Raw genomic sequence first — 23,290 nt, 5'->3', positions numbered from 1 at the left:
AAGGCGTCAGCAGAGGACACTTAAATGTAGAAAACAAAATAAGACAGATTTGCAGTTAACGGTAGTTTGCTATAAGTTGAATCCATAAAACCATTCTTTAGCACCGAGTTTTTTGCGTCGATCTTTTAAGGAAGCAGAAAGATCCCCGTGATTATGTACCTACGGCAGTTATGCGTCTTATATCTCTCAGATGTTTGGGTACACTTGGCGACTGCGTTGAAAAATATGCTTCCGCTTCTGGATATCCCCTTTCTGGATATACATTTGCCCTCGCATAAGTTTCTAAAATAAAATATTTTTTCTTCAATGTGTTCCCTACAGAATATAAACATATAGTTACCTTAAATTGATCTCCTCTTTTATTGCTGGTGACAATTCTCTTCGGAAAACAGCAACTCCCAAAAATTGATAAACCGGGAACCGTCCAATATGATAATTGCATGTTCCACCTTGTTCTCTCCTGAATTTGGCAATTTTAGGAAGAGCGATATCAGCATCTCGGATGATCACATGAGTTCCTTTCCTTACTTTTTCCATGTCTGGTGGCTTAAAGTTTCCAAAGAACTCATTTTTTATTCTGTTTGCCAATTCTTTAAGAACAGGAGTTTCAGCAGTCTGAAATTTGATCGAGAAGATAAAAAAACATTATCGCAGTGAAGATTATTACAAGGACTTTAAGCAATATACGACGGTTGTTCACAAAGTAATAACATAATTGCTGCTGTAAAGAACATCTTTATTTACAACTATCTGATTGATCATCAGTCTTTGGTTAAAGTCGCGTTGGGGTCAAATTTGTTCCGACTCATGAGCTCGTGTACATAGTAGTGTTGTCACTACTTTGTGAACAGCCTTTTTGTTTATTAAATCTTTAAAATGTATGGTCGTTTAAACTTTATGGAAGCTAGCATTTGAATTGCTAATTTATTTATCTAAATACCAATAAATGTTGAGGATTAGAATATATTTCGAAACAAAACTCAGATAAAATTTGTTTAAACTTTCTCTGAACTTTTCATGACGTCTAATTTTTTTTTATAATTTTAGTTATATAGGGAAAAATAAAGAAAATGAATAAATACAAACCTTAAAGAACTTTTCATAAGAAGTTCCCCGAAGAACGAGTGGAACCATTTCCGGTTTCTTATAAACGTCCTCAAGACTTTCAACCTCAGGAATAATCTTTCTAGAAGCCAGTTGAGATACAAGTAATCCTCTAAAAACATTCATCAACGTCAGTACAGCAAGAAGCAGCCACATAAAGTTAAGAATACGAAGGCTTGTTTTGTATTCCATCTTCTTATTCGGTTCCGGTTTTCCTACGTTAAAAATGTACAGCAAAATTATTTGAGAAATATTAACGAAAAGGCAAATTTTGATTAATTTGAAATGTTTTGAGCCCCGATTTCTGCTTGTATTTCTAAGGGCATGCTCGGACCCCACCTGCGTTTGTATCGTTTTTCTATTCAATAAACTTCCTATTGAAATTCACAATGTTCATCGCGGACATCCCTCAAATTCAGCTGAGAAGGGGTGAATTAAGATATGAATTAAGGAACGTTAACGAGTTAATTCCCTTTCATTGACATCTAGATTTGTTGAACTGCATATTCCCTGTTTCATCTTCACGTCACTGAGCTGGATCCACCCCCCCCCCCCCCCCCAGTATGTTCACCATCACCACAAGCTGATACATCTTCATCATCCTGTTGCTGCTGGCATATTGGAGTATTGGACATTCTTACTTTTAAAAGAAAAGTCAACGGTCTTCAAAATGGTCAGTTTTTTGTAACCATATAACTGGCATTTAAAATGGTGTAACATTTAAGTTCTCTATTCGACCATCCTCTAAGTGTCACTGCAAGAACGTGGACAACAGATGTGTGGGCCCAAAGAATGTCGAATTTCTATTTTCCAATGAATATCCGTTTATTAACAAACGAAATTTCATAAATATTGCACTCGCTGATGATAAATTATACAAAACAGACAAAGAACTGACTTAAACGTTTCTGTTAAATACCATTCATATTTTTTCGCATGCAGAATATCACTTCTATTGTGCTACTTTCGTTTTCTTAAACGAAATTTATTTAATTTAAATTAAACTTAAATTTATTACAGAACAACCCGTTCATTGAGCTTATGATAAAATTCTTAAAATCGTTAAAAGAGAAAAGAATGTCGATGCTTATTTAATGAATTCGTTATTTTAGAGGGGAATGTTAAAATACAAAATGGTTGTAAATATTTTGGTAGTAAAATTCAATATTAATTTTAAGTGTTAGCGATTCTCACTTGTTCAACTGTCATCACAAATACCTTGAGATAGTAGGAGCCCCGCATAGTAGCCTCCACTGGTAATCCATTCGAAAAAGAACTGATTGCTACGTAGTCTCTTGACTCTCTGCAGCTTTCCAATGATTGCACTTACTGTGGTTACACTTGTCAACGAGATAATCAATAAAATCCACACCTGAAACACAATTTCATTAAAACCAGATATTAAAGATGGTTGACTTTCACGATCAAAAATAATTTTAATATAATTCTGTTTAACTAAAATCTTGCACTACAAAACAGTATTTTGCATAAATGGTTTATCTGCTGTTGTTACTTCAATAATATGCGATTTTAATTGGCAAAATAGAATCATGTGATATATTAGAATTTATTCCAATATAAACCTCGTTAGATATGAAACTCTTCACATATTATCATTAGCATTATCATTAATAGAGACGCATGCTGCAAGAAAGCAAGCTAATGCAGCATTAGCCAAAAAAAAAAAAAACTTCCACTTCATCTTCATTCATTCGAAATACCTGTCCAGCTGAGCCTTAAATTTATTTAGGCTATCAACTTCCACAAGGGATGGAAGTCTGTTCCAACAACCAACTACCCGCTGGCTAAAGGCAAATTTCCACACATCTATCCTAAATTTGTCTTTCCTCAATTTGAATTTATGCCCTCTCAGGTGATTTTTCTGAGTAAGAGGAAGAATCCCATCAGCATTGAGCATGCTCAAACCATTCAAGGCTTTATACACCTCTATCAGATCACCTCGCCGGTGCCTAGTCTCCAGACACTGTAATTTGCAAAACTTAAGCCTTTCTTCGTAAGAGCACCCCTTTGTTCCATTCACTAATCTTGTTGCCCTACTCTGCACTCATTCCAGCAGCTCTACATCCTTCTTGAAATGAGGCCTCCAGACCTGTATACAGTACTCTAGGTGTGGCCTGACCATTGCCTTATACAAGGGAATAATCACCTCCCTATCCCTGCTAGAAAAATTGCTGTATATCATTGAGAAGACACCATGAGCTACCCTTGCAGCCTGTCTGCACTACTCAGAGAACTTCATATCAGCCTGCACAATTACCCCCAGGTCCTTTTCATTCTGTACCCCTGTCAGTATAGTACCACAGATTTGATACGTCATTCTGGGGTTGCTGCTTCCCATATGTAGTATGTTACAGTTGCCAATGTTAAACTTCATTGTGCACCTCTCAGCCCATCTACTCAACTTTTCTAGATCCTGTTGCAGCAGCATACTGTCATTAGTGTCCTGAACAACCCTGCCAACCTTCGTACCGACTGTAAACGTGGACATTATGCTTGATATACCATCATCAATATCAGTTATAAATCCAGAAAACAACAATGGACCCAATACTGAACCCTGAGGGACTCCACTAATAACATTACTCCACGATGAGCAGTGTCCATTGATTACTACTCTCTGTCTTCTCCCACTCAACCATCCCTTTATCCGTAGCAGAAATTTGCCTCTAATGCCACACTGCTCCAATTTGTGCAGCAGTATCAAAAGCCTTTCTAAGATCCAAATATATGATATCAAAGTTGTTCCCTGCATCCAGTTCTTTTGTGACTGCTTCATAGTATCCAATCGAATTGGTCAAGCAAGTCTTCCCCTTAACAAAACCATGCTGTGTCCGAGCTATAACTGAAGTCTTGTCTAGATGATCCTGTAGTGATTCTTTAACCAGTGCCTCCATTAAGTTTCCTGGAACAGAAGTTAAATTCACTGGTCTATAATTACTTGTGTCAGCCTTTGATCCTCCCTTGTGAATTGGGGTCACATTTGCACATTTCCAGTCTATGGGTACCTCTCCTGAGTCCAAGGAAGCTCTCATAATTATGGCTAAGTGTTTGCTTACTTCCTACTTCCTTTTCTGCCTCCTTTAATATAACTCGATAATCCCATCCATCTGATTGGTCCACTTGACATCGATGGTTCGACTGTTGATGATCCTGCTCAGATAGTAAACAAACTGAATGAGTATTTTGCATCTACATTCACACATGAGGAATTATTAAGGTTTGAAAGTGGCAGAAGGTTATCAAATTGTAGCAGGATACTTAATGATTTTGGAATAACTGAAAGCAAAGTGGAGGAGAAATTGTTGAATGTAAACATAAGAAAAGCACCTGGGGTGGATGGGATCTATCCAGTTATATTTAAGGAGGCGGGAAAGCAACTAAGCAAACCCTTAGCCATAATTATGAGAGCATCCTTGGACTCAGGGGAGGTTCCCACGGACTGGAGATGTGCAAATGTATCCCCAATTCACAAAGGGGGATCGAAGGGTGACACGAGTAATTACAGACCAGTTAGTTTAACTTCTGTTCCGGGTAAAATAATGGAGTCACTGGTTAAAGATGCATTGCAGGATCATCTAGACAAGACTGCAGCAATAATTCAGACACAGCATGGGTTTGTTAAGGGAAAGTCTTGTCTGACAAATTTGATAGGATATTATGATGTGGTTACAAAGGAACTGGATGCAAAAAACAATTTTGATATCGTATATTTGGATTTCAGGAAAGCTTTTGACATTGTTGCGCATGGAAGACTATTGTACAAATTGGAGCAGAATGGTATTAAGGGTAATTTGCTACAATGGATAAAAGGATGGTTAAGTGGGAGAAGACAGAGGGTGGTAATCAATGGTTGCTGCTCTTCTTGGACTAATGTTATTAGTGGAGTCCCACAGGGTTCGGTGTTAGGTTAACTTTTGTTTTGTATATTTATCAATGATATTGATGAAGGTATATCAGGCTTAATGTCGAAGTTTGCAGATGATGCAAAGGTTGGCAGGGTTGTTAATGACAGTAGTGGCAGTGTGCTACTGCAACAGGATCTAGATAATTTGGGCAGATGGGCTAAGAAGTGGCAACTGAAGTTTAACCTTGACAAATGCAAAGTACTGCATATGGGTAGAAGTAATCCCAGAGAAACGTACCAACTGTGTGGTACTACACTTAAGGTGGTACAAAATGAAAAAGACCTGGGAGTAATTGTGCAGTCAGATATGAAGTTTTCTGAGCAATGCAGACAGGCTGCCAGGGCAGGTCATGGGGTTTTGTCAATGATATATAGGAATTTTGCTAGCAGGGAAAAGGAGGTGATTGTCCCTCTGTATAAGGCAATGGTCAGGCCACGCCTTGAGTACAGCGTACAGGTCTGGAGGCCTCATTTTAGGAAGGATGTAGATTTACTTGAGCGTGTTTAGAGAAGGGCAACAAGATTGGTGAGGGGAATGAAGGGATCCTCTTACCAAGAGAGGCTTAAGTTCTGCAAATTGCAGTGGCTGGAGACTAGGCACATGCGCGGTGATCTTATTGAGGTGTATAAGGCCTTGAATGGGTTGAGCACGCTGAATTCTGATGGGATCGTTCCACTTGTTCAGGTTACGAACCTAAGGGGGCATAAATTCAAATTAAGAAAAGACAGATGTAGATTAGATGTGCGGAAATTTGCCTTTAGTCAGCGGGTGGTTAATTGCTGGAACAAACTTCCATCTGTCGTTGTGGAAGTTGATAGGTTGAATAAATTTAAGGAGGAACTGGACAGGCATTTGGCGGGAATGGTGTGATTTTTTTTTTTTTTTTTGGCTGATGCTGCATAAGCTCATACACTTGCTTTCTTGCATCACATGCCACTACTACTACTACCACTACTACTACTACCCCTGGTGCCTTCCTTGTGTTTATCTTCAACAATTTCTCCTCCACTTTACTCTCAGTTATTACTGGATTATCTAGCTTACTGCCAGAGTTGAATACACCTCTTGCATTTCGGCGTCTCCCTTGCCAGGTGGGAAGGAGCAGCAGTGTGTAGTACACGCTTCTTGATTAGACCGGGGTTCGAGCCGTCACCACCAAATACGGAGGATGCGGAAAGGTCAGGGAATGACCACCGCATATCCACGGAGCAATATGGCCTTAGTTGCTAATGCTCCTAAAAACCAAATAACAAACTAACCTCTGGCATTCCCCCGCTGAATAACTCCTCATGTGTGAATGTCGATGCAAAATATTCATTTAGTTTGTTAGCTACCTGAGCAGGATCATGAACAGTTGAACCATCGATATCAAGTGGACCAATCTGATTCATTCCCTGCCTTCTAGAGTTTACATAAGTAAAGAACTCTTTGCTGTTTTTCTTTGCATCCCTTGCCAAAGATTTCTCACAATCTGCCTTTGCCTGCCTAACCTCCTTTGTAACTTGGTTACAGATCAACTTGTATCTATGATAGGCTTCTGTGTCACGTGTCAATTTATATGGCATTTTTCTTCTCTGCCATATGCCTGATTAGTTCATCTGACATCCATTTAGGCCTAAACCTTGAACAATATTTCTTGGTTGGTATGTAAAGCCTGGTAGCTTCCAAGATTAGTTCCTTGAATGCTTCCCATTTTGAATTTGCTGTTGGTAACATCATCAGTTGGTCCCACTGAATAGAATTTAAATACTGTCTCAGTCCATCGTAGTCGCCTTTACGGAAGCAAAAACCCTTCCCTTTACCCCTAATGGTAGTTACCTCTTTCAGTAAATCCCATTTCAGCACACTGTGATCACTGCCACCTAGTGGTTCATTTATCTGCAGATAATTAATGCATGAAGAATCACTGCTGATAATCAAATCAAGAGTATTACTCTCTGTAGTTGCCTCCCGAACATGCTGGTGTAGAAAACAATTAACCAATAAATCCACAAAAGCCTTGCTAGTGTGTGAGTGACCAACCCACAAATTCCAGTCAATATCTGGGAAATTAAAATCCCCCATTATAAGACTCTCTGATTTACTGGCCCACTCTATTTCCCTGTACAGTTTCTTATTATACTCATCAGAGTCATTAGGCCTATAGCACACTCCTACTCTCAATTTTGTTCTCCCAATGCTTATGTCACACCAAACTGACACGACACTGCACTTGGATTTTATGTATTTCTTAACTAATAGCATAACCCCTCCTCCCTTCTTATCCTGTCTGTCCTTTCTGTACACATTGTACTCCCCAAATTCCAATTCTGCATTCCTTATATCTGTGCGACACCCCGTCTCTGATATCCCAACAATATCCGCCTTTGATGCTTTGATGCATCAAATTCATCAAATTTATTTACCAAACTCCTAGCATTTGTGTACACGCAAGTATACATGCACACGTCTGAACAGCATCGTTGATATCTTCTGTAAATAAAAACAAAACATTAAATCTTGCTCATACAGGGTGATTCACTACCAGTGCGACAAACTTGCAGGAGGTGTGTGGGGCACAAAGACGAATCGGAATCACATAGCATTGCAGGGTCCGAAATGCCTTCGTCATGCGGTAGAGGACGTTGAACGGGAGGTCGCGTGAACAGCGATCCCGCTGGAAGTCAGCATTTGCGAACCGTTTCTGTTGAAGAAACCAAGTAGCAAAAGTCCTCCGGAGTGGATAATCCGCAGGCTGCAATGATTGGACGCATTGCAGATGGTATGAACTCATTTGGTTTGTTGACAGTATCCTCCATACAGTAGATTGGGAAATACCCAATCGTTGACCTATCGCTCGAGTACTCGTACTCGGATTGCCTTCTGCAAGACGTAGGACATTCTCCTCATTGCCTGGCGTCCTCGTCGTTCGCTCTCGATTCATGGTACCTCTCTTGAAACAACCAGTCTCACGTAACCTTCTGTGCACACGAGCGAAAATCGTATGATGAGGATCACGCCTGTGCGAGAAACGTTCCTGGTACAAGCGCAGAGCGGCACGCCCGTTACAGTCCGCAGCTCCATACGCGAGGTGCATGTCGGCCAGTTCAACGTTTGAATACTCGTCCATCCTACTGTCTCGGGAACCGGTTCGCAAATGCTGACTTCCAGCGGGATCGCTGTTCACGCGACCTCCCGTTCAATGTCCTCTACCGCATGACGAAGGCATTTCGGACCCTGCAATGCTATGCGATTCCGATTCGCCTTTGTGCTCCCTACACCTCCTGCAAGTTTGTCGCACTGGTAATGAATCACCCTGTATATGTGGCTTAATCTTGAGTTACATGGATCAGTATATATATGAGAAGATTCAGCTGCAAGAGATTATCGTCTGTGTAAGTTTGTTTTCAATTTCTAGGGCTTTTTGCACCTGAAACTTCCACAAATACAGAATTGGAAGATTCAGCATTGCAAAGATTGCCTCCTGCCATTCTTGTAGCTTTTGACTGAGGATGGGCGTTTTTCCTATATACTTTTCGACGTAGAATCCATTGCTGAATTTTATTTTGCACCTCGGACAGTGGAATTGGCGATAAGCTATTCCTCAACCCCCTGTAATTCTATGTGTGTAATGCTATGTTTGTGCCATGTATGTTGTTTCTGGCCACTTTGATATCAGGAAGCAACAACCACCAGGAAGATGCGTCCTGCTATCCGTCTGCGCCGCGAGGAGGCGGGCCACAACTGAGCGCGAACCGCAGCAACCTCGAGTGTCACGTTCTGAATGTTCAAACCATTCAAAATATGAGAAAATAAAGTAAAATAAAACAGTAAATTAATAAAAATTATAAAAATAAAATGAATTAAAAGTTAAAAGAAATAAAACATTTGAAAAAAAAAGTTATAATCAGAAAAATTAAAGCTAAAAATAAGTAAATAAATCGAAATAAAAATAAAATTCAGAAAAAATAAAGATAAAAATAAGTTAATAAAATGAATAAAAATCCCGCTCCAGTGCAAGATGGTGCCAGCAGATGATCCTGCCTCAGGACTGGCCTGAGGTCAGCAGGAGATAGAAGTCAAGAAGAAATAACGATATCATTCGACATCGTACAAGTTTGATTACCAACTGTCCAAGTCGAAGGTGGTAGAGAAGATGGTACTTGAGCTAAAAAATGGTGGTAGTGACGATGGTGGTAGTATCAAGATGGCGACGATGGAGATGCTGGTCTGGACTGGAATTGGAGTAGATCCTCAAATTGGGGCACTATTGATAAGTTGTCCACGTCTGGCAAAGGCTTTATGTGCAAAATCTTGCAGAAGATTAAATTTTTCTTTGGTGTCCAAGAGAGACGACTCATTGCCTGGAGAAAATGGTTGACACACAGCTGACAGAGGCTGACGAAGATCCAAGTAATATGGACAGGTGAAAAGAACATGCTTCCAGTTTCTGGGCTGCCATAGAGGGGAGAATGAGGCAGATTAAACATAGCAAGTTTAGCATAAAGGGATCCATGGCCACCCTCCTCCCCAAAAAAACAAAAAAAACTCCAAATTTTTAGGCCACCCGAATAATGAAATTCATCTGTCGGGCTGTGTATCTTATGTCTGTTAATTGCGTGTGTTCTATGGACGATTTGTCTGTTTTGCTTGACGAAAAACTCCAATTTCTGGGTAGACAGTCCTTGCTGTCTACGCCTGAGACCGACTAATTCAGCCACGGAGTGAAAACACCCATTAAAGTTCCTCGCGTCATCGGCGGGATTTGAATCCTGGCCGTTTCCACCCTGTGTGGGGAAGACGATGACGATACCACTGTGCTACTCGCGCAGACACCATGGCCACCCCAAGAAGAGAACGACAAGACCCACCAGAACTATGTTTAAATCCATCCTAGAGACGATCAAGAAGTGGTTACAGCCCCGTTCATAACTAGGTACAAAATAAAAAAAAGAAGCTTTCGTATTTCTACGAAATGTGGACTAGACATTCGATTACGCATCGGACTTTTTCTTAAATGTTTTAAGAATATTTCTAAATATGATCGTACTTACCCAAAGTGGAAATATATTGCAGAGAGAATACATATCGGGAGAATATTCAACGGTTCTACCTACGAGGACCCATTTCTTCTCAATTACTGGATTACTAAATTCCACTGCAAGGTGGCGCACATACGACGGATAAAAAGGTCCCACACCAATGTCGGCCTCCTTGAAGTTAATGGATCAGAAGAAAGATAAGATTTAGAAAAGACAGGAAAATTCTGGATATTGAAACTCCATCAGCAAACAATGCATAATTAGCTAACAGTCATTCCAGAATAAACTAATGCCATGAGTACATTTAAATTTAGGTACGTTCAGCGCAGATGTATTACTTCTGTTTGTTTTCTGATTATTAAAATCATTTTTATTAAATTTTAGCATAAAGATGTCTTTCTAGGGAGGTGCCTCTGTACGTATTGCCATTTTTCGCACTCGAAATTGCTAAAATTTTAGTTACTTACGTTCCGTTTAACCATCCCGATAACTCCAGAAAACGATCCATTTGGTTTCATTTGTCCAAAGCGCGAATCATAAGTGAATCCATACCTGTTAGTAAACAGAAGGAAAAATAAGCGTATGCAACATAAAATCATTGAAATGAATTTGGTTAAACAGTAAAGTAGGAAATTGGGACATTAAAAGATTTATTCATTCTGCTCTCATGTACGTACACTCTCGCCTGAAAGTTTGGAATCACAACTTATAACAACCGTTTTCGTTAATTTCTTTTTTTCAATTTCTTTTTGAAATTAGTTATGACATTGTTTTAGGTTTAATATAACAAAACAACAAACTATAATGTATTTTAAGATTGTGTATTAAGGATTGAAAATTTACCGCAAAAAATATTGAAAGGATTAATATATCTATACTGATTTTTCATCGAAACATTCACGAGATTTTATCATTGCCTTACATCGATGTGTCTTTCTGGCGATTAATTTTATAACAATGTCTTGCCAATCATTATTCCAAGAGATCTGAAAGATTTCCCATACATTTTGCGAAGATGGGCGGACTTCAGGGACTGGACAGTCTAGATCAGGGGTCGGCAACCTGTGGCTCTTTAACTTTTAGCTCACATGAAGCACAATTTGAAATGGAGTTAGAGGACTTAAAAATCATGGACATGTGGAGTGAAAGATTAAATGCCTTGAAACTGAAATTGAGGATTTCGAGAGGCAAAAGGCTGCCCTTACAGCCCTTTTGCTGCAAGGACAGCCTTTCCACACCTTTCCACTCTATTCCATTTCTTGAAAACCTTCCCCCCTCCTCCCAGCTTGCGTGAGGTGCTGCTCTTCGGATTCTCTTTTTTTTTTAATTAGATCAAAAATGGCTCTTCACTCAAAAACGGTTGCCGACTCCTGGTCTAGATGATCCCATAAGAGCTCTATTAGATTAAAGTCTGGCGACTGGGGGTAGCCATACCTTAATTTTCACTACCCTTTCCTGTTGTTTGGTTGCTAAAAAGTCCCTGCACGTTTTAGAGTTGCGCTTCAGATCATTCATTGTCTTGTAATATATATATGGTTTCTTTCAAAAGTGGAAGTCCAGTGAATATTGCATTATGTTCAAGAATGGTTGTATAGCTTTGTTTTATCAAAATTACTTTAAATCTGACGATTCACCCACTCAAGAAAATCAGAAGCAACCCCAGATCATGATGGAACCACCACCGTGCTTGACAGTACTCACCTAAGAATGCGTGGCACCATTTTTACTTCTATTTTGATCGTCTCTCATAGACGCTTGGATCAAAAAAATATCAAATTTGGATTCATCAGATCACAGTACGTTTTCCACTCTTCAACTGTCGAATTTGATGGCTCTTAGCCCATGCTAACCATTTCTTTCATCTTTCCAGTTTTAATAAGGGTTTTCGAACTGTTACAAGATCCTGAAGTCCTTGCTTGTTTAAGACGAAGTTTTACAGTGGATATAGACACAGGAGTTTCTCAGTTCCTGTTGAATTCATTCAGTGCAGTACGTCGTCGATTGCGATTAGAAACCAATATTATGGTCTCATCTTGGCTTCTACTGTAACGCGCAATCGTACTGATCGTGGTTTGTCCTTTAAACTGTCAGTCTCACTGTATTACATGGAAGTATTGGCAAAAAACTAACTGGATGTTTCATTTAAAGGAGTTAAAACTGAATGATAGTTTTAAATCCTTTAAATGAAACATCCAGTTAGTTTTTTGCCAATACTTCCATGTAATAACTTTCTTTTATACAAAGTTATAATAGCACTTCTTTTCTTACGACTCAGTTCCTTATTCCTTGCCATCTTTATCGCGAAACACCCAAAACTTACACCAAACAATCTTTCTGAATGGCGGGTGTTATTTTATAAGCTACAATTCTTACTTCTCAATTTATTATTGAGAAACGCACTCGAATCATCTACAATTTCTGTGACATTCAAATAATACTTCCAGTTTCCAGAATATTTTAGAAATTTATTATTTCAATTTTTGATTTTTATACATAACAGAAAATACACTTGACCACGATAGTATGTGCGTATGCCCCACAAGTAGGATGAGGGAAAAGAAGAAAAGGACAGTTTTTAGGTGGAAATGGATCAAGTGGTCATGGAAATACCTGAGAAAGAGAGGATGATCGTTGGGGGCGATCTAAATGGTCATTTAGGAAGAGGCAAAAGAGAGGAATGAAGAGTGTATGGAAGGTGGAGTATTGGGGAAAGAAACAGAGAAGGGAAGAGGATAGTAGAACACGCAGTGGCATTCCAACTGGAGATAGTTAACACCTACTTCGAAAAGAAAGAAAGCCAGCTGATAACATACAGGAGTGGGGAAAGGACAAGCCAGATTGACTATATCATGTGCTGTAGGGGGCATCTAAAGGAAATGAGGAACAGCAAGGTGATAAACGGAGAAAGTGTGTCTGCACAACATAGATTGCCTGTGGCCGATTGGGAGGTTGCAGTGGACAAAAGTAGGAAATATTCAGGAAAGAGGGAGAAAAGGATAAAGTGGTGGAGTTTGAAAGAGGAGGGTTTGAGGAAGGAGTTCAGGGAAAAGGTGCTAAAAGGAATAACCTTACCGGAAGACGTGCAAGAGTGGGCGAAAACAAATAGTTGTTTCTTAAGGAAAGTTGGTGAAGAGTTGTTGGAGAAAACATCAGGAAAGGGGACGCCAGAGGGAAAGGAGGCTTGGTGGTGGAATGAGGAAGTGCAATCGGTGATAAAACAAAAGAAGGAGAAGAAGAAAAGATGGGATTTAACAGGTAGCCAGGAAGATAAAGAAGCATATACAATAGCAAATAAGGAGGCAAAAAGGGCTGTGGCAATAGCAAAGGCAAGGGCAGTGGACGAGGCCTATGGGGAACTGGAAAGGAAAGATGGAGAGATTATTCAATTGATGAGAATAGCCAAAGCGAGAGATAAGGCATCAAAGGATTCTCATCAATAAAACAGATAAAAGATGAGAGCGAAGTGGTTACACAGGACCCGGAGAAGGTTAAGGAAAGGTGGAAAGAATATTTTAAGAAGCTATAAAATGAGGAAAACCCAAGAACACTATGCGAGGAAGGAGTGATGAATGTGAGAGTAGTGGAAGGCATAAGCAGGAAAGAAGTGGAAAGCGCACTCAGAAAAATGAAGAGAGGGAAAGCAGTAGGTGCTGATCAGATACCAGTAGAGGTATGGAGTAGTCTGGAAGAAGAAGGGATCGATATCCTATGGGACATGATGGAAAAACTGTTTTGAAATATAAGTATCTGGGATTGATCGTTGAGAGGGATGGAGGATTGAGTGCAGAAATACGGCACAGAGTGAAATGTGGATGACTGAACTGGAGAAAGGTGAGTGGGGTGCTGTGTGATAAGAAAATTATCACGCAGCAGTGTAGAATGAAGGGAAGAGTGTATAAAACTGTGGTTAGACCCGCATTTATGTACGGTACTGAGACATGGGCGATTACAAGGGCCAAGGAGAAGAAGATGGAAGTGGCGGAGATGAGGATGCTAAGATGGATGTGTGGTGTGACGAGGAAGGACAGGTTAAGAATTACCACATTAGAGGTACGGTTAAGGTGGGCCTCTGAGTAAAAAAATACAGGAAGCTAGGTTGAGGTGGCTTGGTCATGTGGAACGAAGAAGTGAGGAGTTTGTAGGGAAGAGGTGCGAAAAGCTGGAAGTGATAGGGAAGAGGAAGAGGGGGAGACCTAAGCTGAGATGGAAGGACAAGGTGGCAGAGGATTTGAAAGAGAGAGGATGGAGGAGAGAGGAAGCCCTGGTTAGAAAGGAATGGAGGAAGAGAATTAAGGAAGGGAATGCCGACCCCATACGAACGTGGGAAGAAGGCGGAGACAAAGAAGAAGATACATAACAGAAAATATTTTAATAAAAATTGGTATACAAGTTGGTCCAATTTGAATAAAATCTTTGAAAATTAGGAAAATTGAAAAGCAGTACCAAACTTTCGGCAGAAGTGTATCATGTCAGCACATGTTAGGAAAGGAGAGAGAGAGAGAGAGAGAGAGAGAGAGAAATTTATTGTAAGGTTAAAATTTCTTAATTAATAGGCAAACTTATGGCATAAACTTACGTAAAATTCATTGATTTGGAGAGTTTTTGCATCATATCCACGAATATTCCACCAGTATCATTCAAGTCATTTTGATATGCGAAATCTGAGTTCTATAGAAGAGAAAGACTAGCGTAAATAAACTGCATAGAGTTTATATTTTATGTTCTAGCAAATCCTGCATAAGGGGAATAGAAATATTTTTTGAACATTGTTCCATTTCGAAACATAAAAGACGTTAAATTGAGATCGGCAAGAAATGGAAAATTGACTTACATCATTTGCCTTATCGGTTTGAAACCAACAACTCTGAGCATGTAAATTCTAAATCATAATGATAGGATGTGGATTTGTAAACATTATAAGATCTTAGTGGATTCGTTATTTTGTCCTCAACATCGAAATAAATCCCGTTAAAGAAAGTAATCTTTTAATTTCATCATAACTGAACCACCCCTAAAGCAGACTGTTTCTTCGGTTGTTTGACAGATATTTCCAAATAAACAACTCCCTTACATCCAAGAGGAAGAAACAGGTAGATGGTTCTCTGTAATGATAGATGAAATAAAATTCAAAACGTACAATGGGTTGCGTGTCTCTGATATTACCTTCGGTCTTCAAACTTGAATACTAAACAATTAGGTCTGTTCAGAGATAAATGTTTGTATAACGATAATATTTCATTTTCAACACGTTTATCATTATAAATAAGTTTACTCTATCTTCCATGAGTAACACAGTCACGTCAGGATTTCCATTGAGCTTCGGATACAGGCATTAACCAGCTTCCTGAATGTTTGCTTGGAGAGCCACTGGAAGGTTTCGAGCTGTGTATTTACAACTAGATATGGTATTGCCCTTACTTTATGAGAAACCCTCATAATTCTAACCAATTCGTGATATTTATTTCATTTTTAGACGGTATTTCAATTACAGTAGGACTTTTCTAACTCAGAACCTCTATAATTCTAGCTCCTTTGGACCGAATTAGTGAAGTTCTGCTGAAATCTTAATTAATATGGGAGCCACGAATTAATTAATTTTTATTTGGAGAAAAATGTTTTCAGCTTACAGTTGAACCATTACATACTTACCGGATAACATATTCGAAGATGGACCATCTTAGTTTACCCCACGCAATTAGTGGTGATAATCTGAAAAGCAGAAACTCGTATCAACTTGAGAAACAAAATTTGTTTTATTACATCCATCCCTAAACCTGCATATTGTTCAAATAAAGGTAAAAACACAGAAATTACCAGCAAAACTATCATTAGAAAACATAAAATTTATACCTACTACCAGAGGAATGAAAACATCGGCCTCTGGATCTATCGGTACACACCTTTGTACTGCCCATTCTTCTGCTATATTCTGTTTCTCAAGCTCAAAACGAAGAGCTCGAAATATTTCAGTACAAGGATGCAACGCTGGCCTTTGTTTATGGCAACAAATGCATTTTGTGGCTCTTTGCAGAGATTGTGAATTGATGGAGGAAGTAGAAAGAAAACATACCTCGCTGATATTACAATATTAGTCAAAAAGAAATGTAATTTTATTTTTAAGTACTCACCTGCCCAAGCAATCCAACTCAGTTCGTTTCTCATAATGAAACCAAAGGCAATATTATTACAGTTATTACTGCACGGGAAGGATCGTTACATCATGAATAAATAGCGCAATGAAAATCTGTTAGCTCAACTTAGAAACACAGCATTAAAAGCATTTATAATAAAATATTCATCGACTATTTTTTAGCTGAAGGCAGTCGGTCTGCATGCAACCAATTGAGTGCACTAAATGGTAAGGTCTCTTCGCTGCTTTTCTTCTGACTGGACATCTAGCACATATTTCACAATTATACGTTGTGTTTGCAAAATTCAAGACGGCCATCTGGGTATGTGATAAATTCTATGCGTTGTGGAGACTCTGAAACTGCAGATTGTTTCGGCAGTATTAATGTTACACTTGATCACCTAGTCAATGGATCTCATCATCATGTGGAGGAGGTGGGGCATTCTGATAGTACTGATCGGTTAGATTGCGGTTGTGTTAGCGATATTCAAGAGGAACCATTTTCAAAGGAAGATCTTAATTCAGCTGTTAACAAAATTCGTAATAGCATGTTTCCTGGTATAGACCTTATTGAGAGGAAAGTTATTAAGCGTCTCTTCAAACTGTTTCCTGAGCACCTTTTTCTTGTTTTCAACAAATGACTGCTTGATGGAATTTTGCCCTCGCCTTGAAATGATTCCCTTCTTAAGATCATTTTGAAATGACATAAAAAACCTAAAACTGAGCCTTCTTCTTATCGTCCAACTGCACTTCTTCCGGGTTTGGGCAAGGTCTATGAACGCATGCTTTCACAGCGAATATTTCAATATACGCAGGAAAATTTGGGATTCTCAAATAAACAATATGGCTTTACTCCTGGTCGTGTACAGAGGATGCTTTAAAATCTTTGGTTAAATTAATTAAAGATTAAAATGCGAAATATGTTCTTGACATTTTCGTTGATTTTGAAGGAACGTTTGATAATATCTCTTGGGACAGTGCGTTATTGGTGTTTCGCCTCGCAAAATGTTCCCATCAGCTTTATAGCATCATAGTGGATTATTTTAAGGAAAGATCTTTTATGGTTAAGTCTAGTTGGAATTCAGTAACTAGATCTCCTATTCTTGGATGTCCGCAAGGATTTGTTTTTGGGCCACTAATGTGGAAATTGTTATTAGAGGATTGGATACGGAAGGAATATAATCATGTTCATATGATTGAATAATCGGATGATCTGGTAATATTATCTGAAGGCTCTACACGGCTACAAATTGAACAGCGATCTAATGAAATAATAAAAAATCTGAATGATTGGTGTAACTTCCTTAAATTAACAATATCCAGGTCAAAAACAAAAATATTATTGCTAAAGGGGAACCTATCTCTTCATAGAGAACCTCATGTGTTGATTGGTTGCGAAAGTTTAAAGTCCATTAAGAATATTAAATTTAAAACAAATTTCTGTTTATACTCCGGGACGACCAAACGGTCAGAGGAGTTTACAAGATAGATAGAATATAAGAAACAGCACCGCATTTAGCAGTAACGGGCTTGAACCCTGGTAATTCAAGGCATAGGTACTTATGCACCCACGCGCTGGACCACTCGGCTACGGCTCTTGAAGTCTTCATTGACAGATGTCTAAGATTTGACACACATATCAATTTTCTATCTGCAAATATAAAATTTGTTAACATGATAGCAAGAATTACTTGGAAGGATTTTGAGGTAGGGCTTTTCTCTCATTTGTAGAATGTCTCCACTGGTGCGCTACAGATTGTCACAAGGAAAATGCCAATTGATCGTTTTCTGATTTACAGAGTAATGAATTTCAACATTCGGCGTGGAACTCCTTTTATTATTCGTGATCTTGAGTTGGATTTGGATAATGATCCTAAGAACGAGGCCAAGCGAAACTTAGATTTTAATGACTGTTTGGAATCATAGATGGGCTCACTCAAATAAAGGTGAAATAACTCATAGGTTCTTTCCCTCTGTTGTTGACATTCTGCCAGAAACTTGGTTTGTTCTTAAAGAGGAATGTAGTTCTCCACCTGGTCTTCTGAAAGGTGAATTCTGCGGACTATTCCTGCCTTCCCGTTTCTGGAATTAGCAGGTGAATCTTCCTGATTTGGAGAGCAATGGAATTTCTGTTCGATTTGTTTTTGAATAGATGAAGTCCTCATTAACATCACGCGCTCAGCGACAGCCAACGGACGTGTTCCTTTACTCGCTGAGCGCGTCTGGACTGTCAGTCAACCCAATCATTTTGGAGAAAGGAATTTAAGTTTCTGCCTTAAGCTACGATTAGCATATTTTTGGAATTCTATGAACTATGAGGGAATAGTACGGAAATAAAAAAAAAACACATGTATGGAAATATGTAATTTAATAGGTAGATTATGTATTTTTTTATAGTTACATGTATCACAAAAATAGTAAAAAATCCATTATTTGAACAATATAACAATTGGTTAATTTTAAACTAAACTAATTATAACATTAGGCATGTCATAAATTCAAAATGAATGTTTTTGCAATCTTCAGAATCAGTCATGTTGGGATAATTAATTCCTAAGAAACTGTAATATTTACAAGACAGTATGTACCTTATTAATAAGAAATATTATGCGCTATACCTCTTAGATAATCAAAGATATCACCCCGTTCATCGTATGCACTAACAAGCCTTTTAATTCGTTCATCAAAATCGAGATACTTCTTTTTTTTTGTTGCCAGGATCACTTCCACTTAAATATTGTTCAACGCGCATTTCGTTAATACTTTGTTCTTTTTTAATGCAATCGATAAATTTCCAAATGTTGGGATGATAAGCAGCGACTTGTTCCTCAAATCCTCTATGCCACCCTTCAACAGAATTATTCGTTCTTGGTAATCCTTCAAGAACAAGCTGGTGAACGTTCCACATTTCGTGGGAATGCTTTGGTGGTCGACGAAGATGTTGTCTGGTTGGGCGTCCAATCCATGCATCCTCAAAATAATCAACAACTTCTTGCGATTCTGGAGGAAAAACACCATTTTCACACAAATGTTCAAAAACGACCATCACAATTGGAGTGGGCACAAATGCAATTGCTGCCAAAATTCGCTTATTTAAAGCAAAATTAGCGTCAGTTTCATAACGTTGTTTCAATCAATTATTCTGAATGGAACGAAAAATACATTGTGAAAAGTGAAAAAAAACAATCCCGTTGCAAAGTGTCAGGAAAAACTCTTCTGGCCATCATCGCAGTCTCAAAATCTATAATTATTGATTGCGGGGACGTAGCCGGTTCCAGTACTTTCAGCTGCTGTAATAGAAATACATACGTTTCCTCAGACTTGTTAGGCAATAATGCATAAACTAATGGACGCGATATTTTGTCCTCGAATCCATGTATCGTATACAGGCGATAAAAAAGTAAGGGAACAGTTTTGAAAGTCCCATCGGCATAAAGGATGAAAAATAAACTCAAAATAAGAAAATGCTGTGATTATAAGAGATTATAAACATATAAGTACCTCCCTAATCGGCACGCCCTACCCCCACTCCCCTAAAACATGCTACTTAAGTTAAAAGGAATAAGTAGGCACCTGCCTAATTCCAATTTTGGAAAATAACATGCAATTAAATTAAAGCACCTGCAATGGTATGTATTTCTGGGAAATGTATCCTAGCATATAACTTCCATTTTTAGCTGCACATAATTCTTAAATAACACCTATAGAAACACCTTATTTTCAATTTAAAATGACCAATAAATTTATATAAATTGTATGTATTGCCTGGCGATAAAATATGCTAGCGATCATTTGTAGGCTATAAATTGTTTATGTGGGCGATAAACTTTCCTAGACTCGGGTTCCATGAAGGCAGGCTCACTACAAGGTATTCCAGCTTTGCAGATGAACTACTTTTGGTCGTGTTGTCGTTGGGTCTGCACCTCGTTCAGGCTGCAATGAATGACTGCATTCTGAACGCGAAAGCTATTGCTTCTCCGAATTCGGAGATGCAAGTTTGTATGTGGGTGAACCTCTCTGAGAAAGTCCATTGATACAGCACTGGAATCTTAGCGATTTCTGCAATCCGTTCTTTATCATATTTTTACTGATCGTGGAAATTTCGATTATGAAAGAATCTTGTGTGGGATCAAGTTGAGTTTGGCACTCACATATTCTTTCCGATTCGTACTGGATGGTAGTCAGTTTCATGCACACAATCGATTGGGTCTTTTTGATCTGTTGTGCCAAATCCTTTGCCACTCAATGGCATACACTTGCCGTTTTGTTCTTGACTGTAGTTGACTTGAAGGCACAGTAGGTTTCTTCTCTGCCAATAAGTTTTCCTGATCGCACATTTTCCGATAAGATGGAAATTCCTGTTTTCATCGGTTGTTTCCCGATCCTGTTCATCTCAAGTGTTAGACAGGATTCACTGAAAGAATTATGACAGGAAATGCACGTAAATTCTGTTTCCTTATTCATTTTCGATCTCGGTATTGAAAAGTTGGCAACTTAAGAAGCAGATGACTTACTTTCACTAAAATGACAGCAGTTCTAGCGATAAAGGATTAAAAAGTGCCTTAGTGTTAGTTGTCTGACGGACACTAAGACACTTTTTAATCTTTTAATAATTTATAAAAGTATTATAAATTATTTTAGCATTTTATGTTAAGCATTTTATATTTATATTAATCATTTTAAGATATGAAAAATTGGCAGCTTAAGAACGAGTTTATTCTGATCACTTACATTCGCTAAAATGACAGCAGTTCTAGGGATTAAAGGATTAAAGCGTGCCTTGAGGGAGGTAGTCTTGTAGGCGATTTAGACTTCATGCCACCTAGTCTGTTATTCCGTCACTGTTTGTAGGCAAGCTTGAAATCGACCTTTCATATGAGAGTACTTATACTTTATGGGAAGGTACCAATCAATATTTACCTGGAGAAAACTTGTATGAGGCATCCCCATCTTCTCACTCATTAATTCATGGGAAATACTGCAGTACCGAATACTAAAACATGACATTAAAATCAAACTATGAGTGAAAAAAGATATGAGAGATATAAAAGTATATGGACTAAAGCACGGAACACAAAAAATATTGGACGGCAGAAAAGAATGTTGAATTTTCTAGCAGATCAATAGCAGCAAAAAAGGTTTTATTGTTGTAATAGGGTTTTAGGAGCATCAGCGACTAAGACCATATTTCCCCGTGTATATTGTCTGTAAATTGCGTGTGTTCTGACTTCGATTTTCTATGTTCTGAACAAAGAAGCCATTCTGTCCTACCTGAGACCGTCTAACCCAACCACGTTGTGAAAAAGACCCATAAAAATTCCTCCTATCACCGACGGGATTCGAACTTGGGTCTTTTCCACCCTGTATGTGGAGGACAGCACTCCTACCAACTGTGCTATCCACGATGGCATAGCAGAACAGAAGAGGCTCACGAAGGACGATTATGAAAAATAGTTGAATAAGAGAGCGAAGGACAGGACAAGTAGTTTTTCATCTATGCGAATACAAAGCAGAAGATGATGATGGACACTGACTAATGGGTGTAAAAAGTGTTAGAAAACACAGCTGATGTTGAGTTGAACAGCTGCTTTGTAACAAACTGTACAGAGGAAGGACCCTTTATACCGATGAAAGGGGATAAAGTCTGAGCTGTATGAAATATATATTTAAATTACAACTCAGTATTAATTAGAAAACATTAGACCCTAAACTCTAAGCTAGTCTGACTTATGTGGTAGGAAAAATCTTCGAGGCAATGATTAAAAGTGCAAACCAAGGACTTTTCTTTCAAACCAAATCTTCAAATTTAAGAGAAACGAAATGGAATTCTGAAAAACATACAGCGAGTTTTTGTTAAGGAAATTTCGTCTTTAAATGATGAGGTTAGCTACTTTGTTACGATTGCTTGTGACTAGTTGAAGAATATAATTTCAACATTGTTCATTTTCATAAAATATTTTGATATGTTGAAAGGGATTACTGTATATAATTGTCCTTAAGCATCTTACAGTCTTTTCCTTGAGCTCACGTTGTGAGCTCAAGGACAAGATTGTAAGATGAATTTCAATGCGACTGTAGGGCAGGAGGCAGAGAGTTGTGATTAATGGTTACTCTTCAGATTGGTCTCACGTTAGAAGTGGAGTTCCCCAAGGATCGGTTGTGGGATTTCTGTTGTTTTTGATTTTTATAAATGGGATATGGAGCGTAATGTCAAAACTTGCAAATGTGAAGATTTGAAGAGTTATTATTGTTCAACTACAAGCGTTGCTCCTTCATGTTCGGAAAAATGTCACCATGCTTTTATGCAAAATGCAAGGTTTTACATTTGGCATTAGCAACCCCAAAATAATTTATACACTTGCTGGGGTTGAATTAAAAACTGTTTGAGGAAGAAAGGGCAGCAATACGATCGGACATGAAGTTCTCTGAGAGCACAGATTGGTAACCAAAAATATGCACAATGTTCCCTCGATGATTTATCGAACATTTTCGTGTACAGGTAAAGGCTACCCCTAAAGAAAGGCATCGAAATATATCATGAAATATATCATGAAATCGATTGAGTTGCTGCTTGGAAGTTAAAATGTATTTAAACAACTAGCCAACCTCGTGTCCCTCCACACGCGCACATCTCTTTCTTTTCATGTTAAATCGAAAAAATTACTTGTGAATAATGAATGAAAGTCCCGAATCGAACTGCTTCAGAATCCTAGTATAACATTTTAAAACTCATCATTTGCTGGGAACACACGAAATTGTCATATTAATGGACCGAAAGAACATTAGAATTTTTTCTTCCCCAACTGCATTTCGTATATCTCCTTGGTAATTATCGAAACATCCAAATTAAACCAATCGAATTGTAGTTCGGGTGAAGGTGGAAACAGTTATTAATAGATTAACAACGGGTGGAAGGAGAGGAAAAATTGATTCTTCCAGTGTTTCTATAGTGACGCTTAAAGCAGAGTAAATAAATTTGATAGATTTGAAGTATTGATTGAGTAATGAAAGGCAGACATTATGGTGATATTCGGGACATGACAATAACATGTGCAGAAAGAACAAACATCAGAGAATATATTCTTATTTGTTGTCTATTTTGTCTATTT

The 23,290-nt window shown here is 38.4% G+C and overlaps 1 protein-coding gene across 1 annotated transcript; it reads right to left on the bottom strand.

Moving 5' to 3' along the window:
- Window positions 1–336: 336 nt before the first annotated feature.
- On the bottom strand, window positions 337–15,727 carry LOC150090608 (putative glutamate receptor). Its single transcript, XM_090386793.1, has 7 exons — window positions 15,701–15,727; window positions 14,628–14,719; window positions 10,519–10,603; window positions 10,064–10,222; window positions 2,323–2,476; window positions 1,087–1,319; window positions 337–615 (listed from the first exon to the last, which is right to left on the bottom strand). Exons 1-7 carry the CDS (start codon window positions 15,725–15,727, stop codon window positions 337–339), a joined length of 1,029 nt encoding a protein of 342 aa, XP_090242919.1.
- Window positions 15,728–23,290: the final 7,563 nt, after the last annotated feature.

Source organism: Mastigoproctus giganteus, chromosome 1 (genome assembly GCF_048544385.1).
Source record: "Mastigoproctus giganteus isolate SK-2022 chromosome 1, ASM4854438v1, whole genome shotgun sequence".
NCBI classification, from domain to species: Eukaryota; Metazoa; Arthropoda; class Arachnida; order Uropygi; family Thelyphonidae; genus Mastigoproctus; species Mastigoproctus giganteus.
Note: the sequence above shows the minus strand (reverse complement) of the source record. Positions and strands in the feature narration are given on the sequence as shown.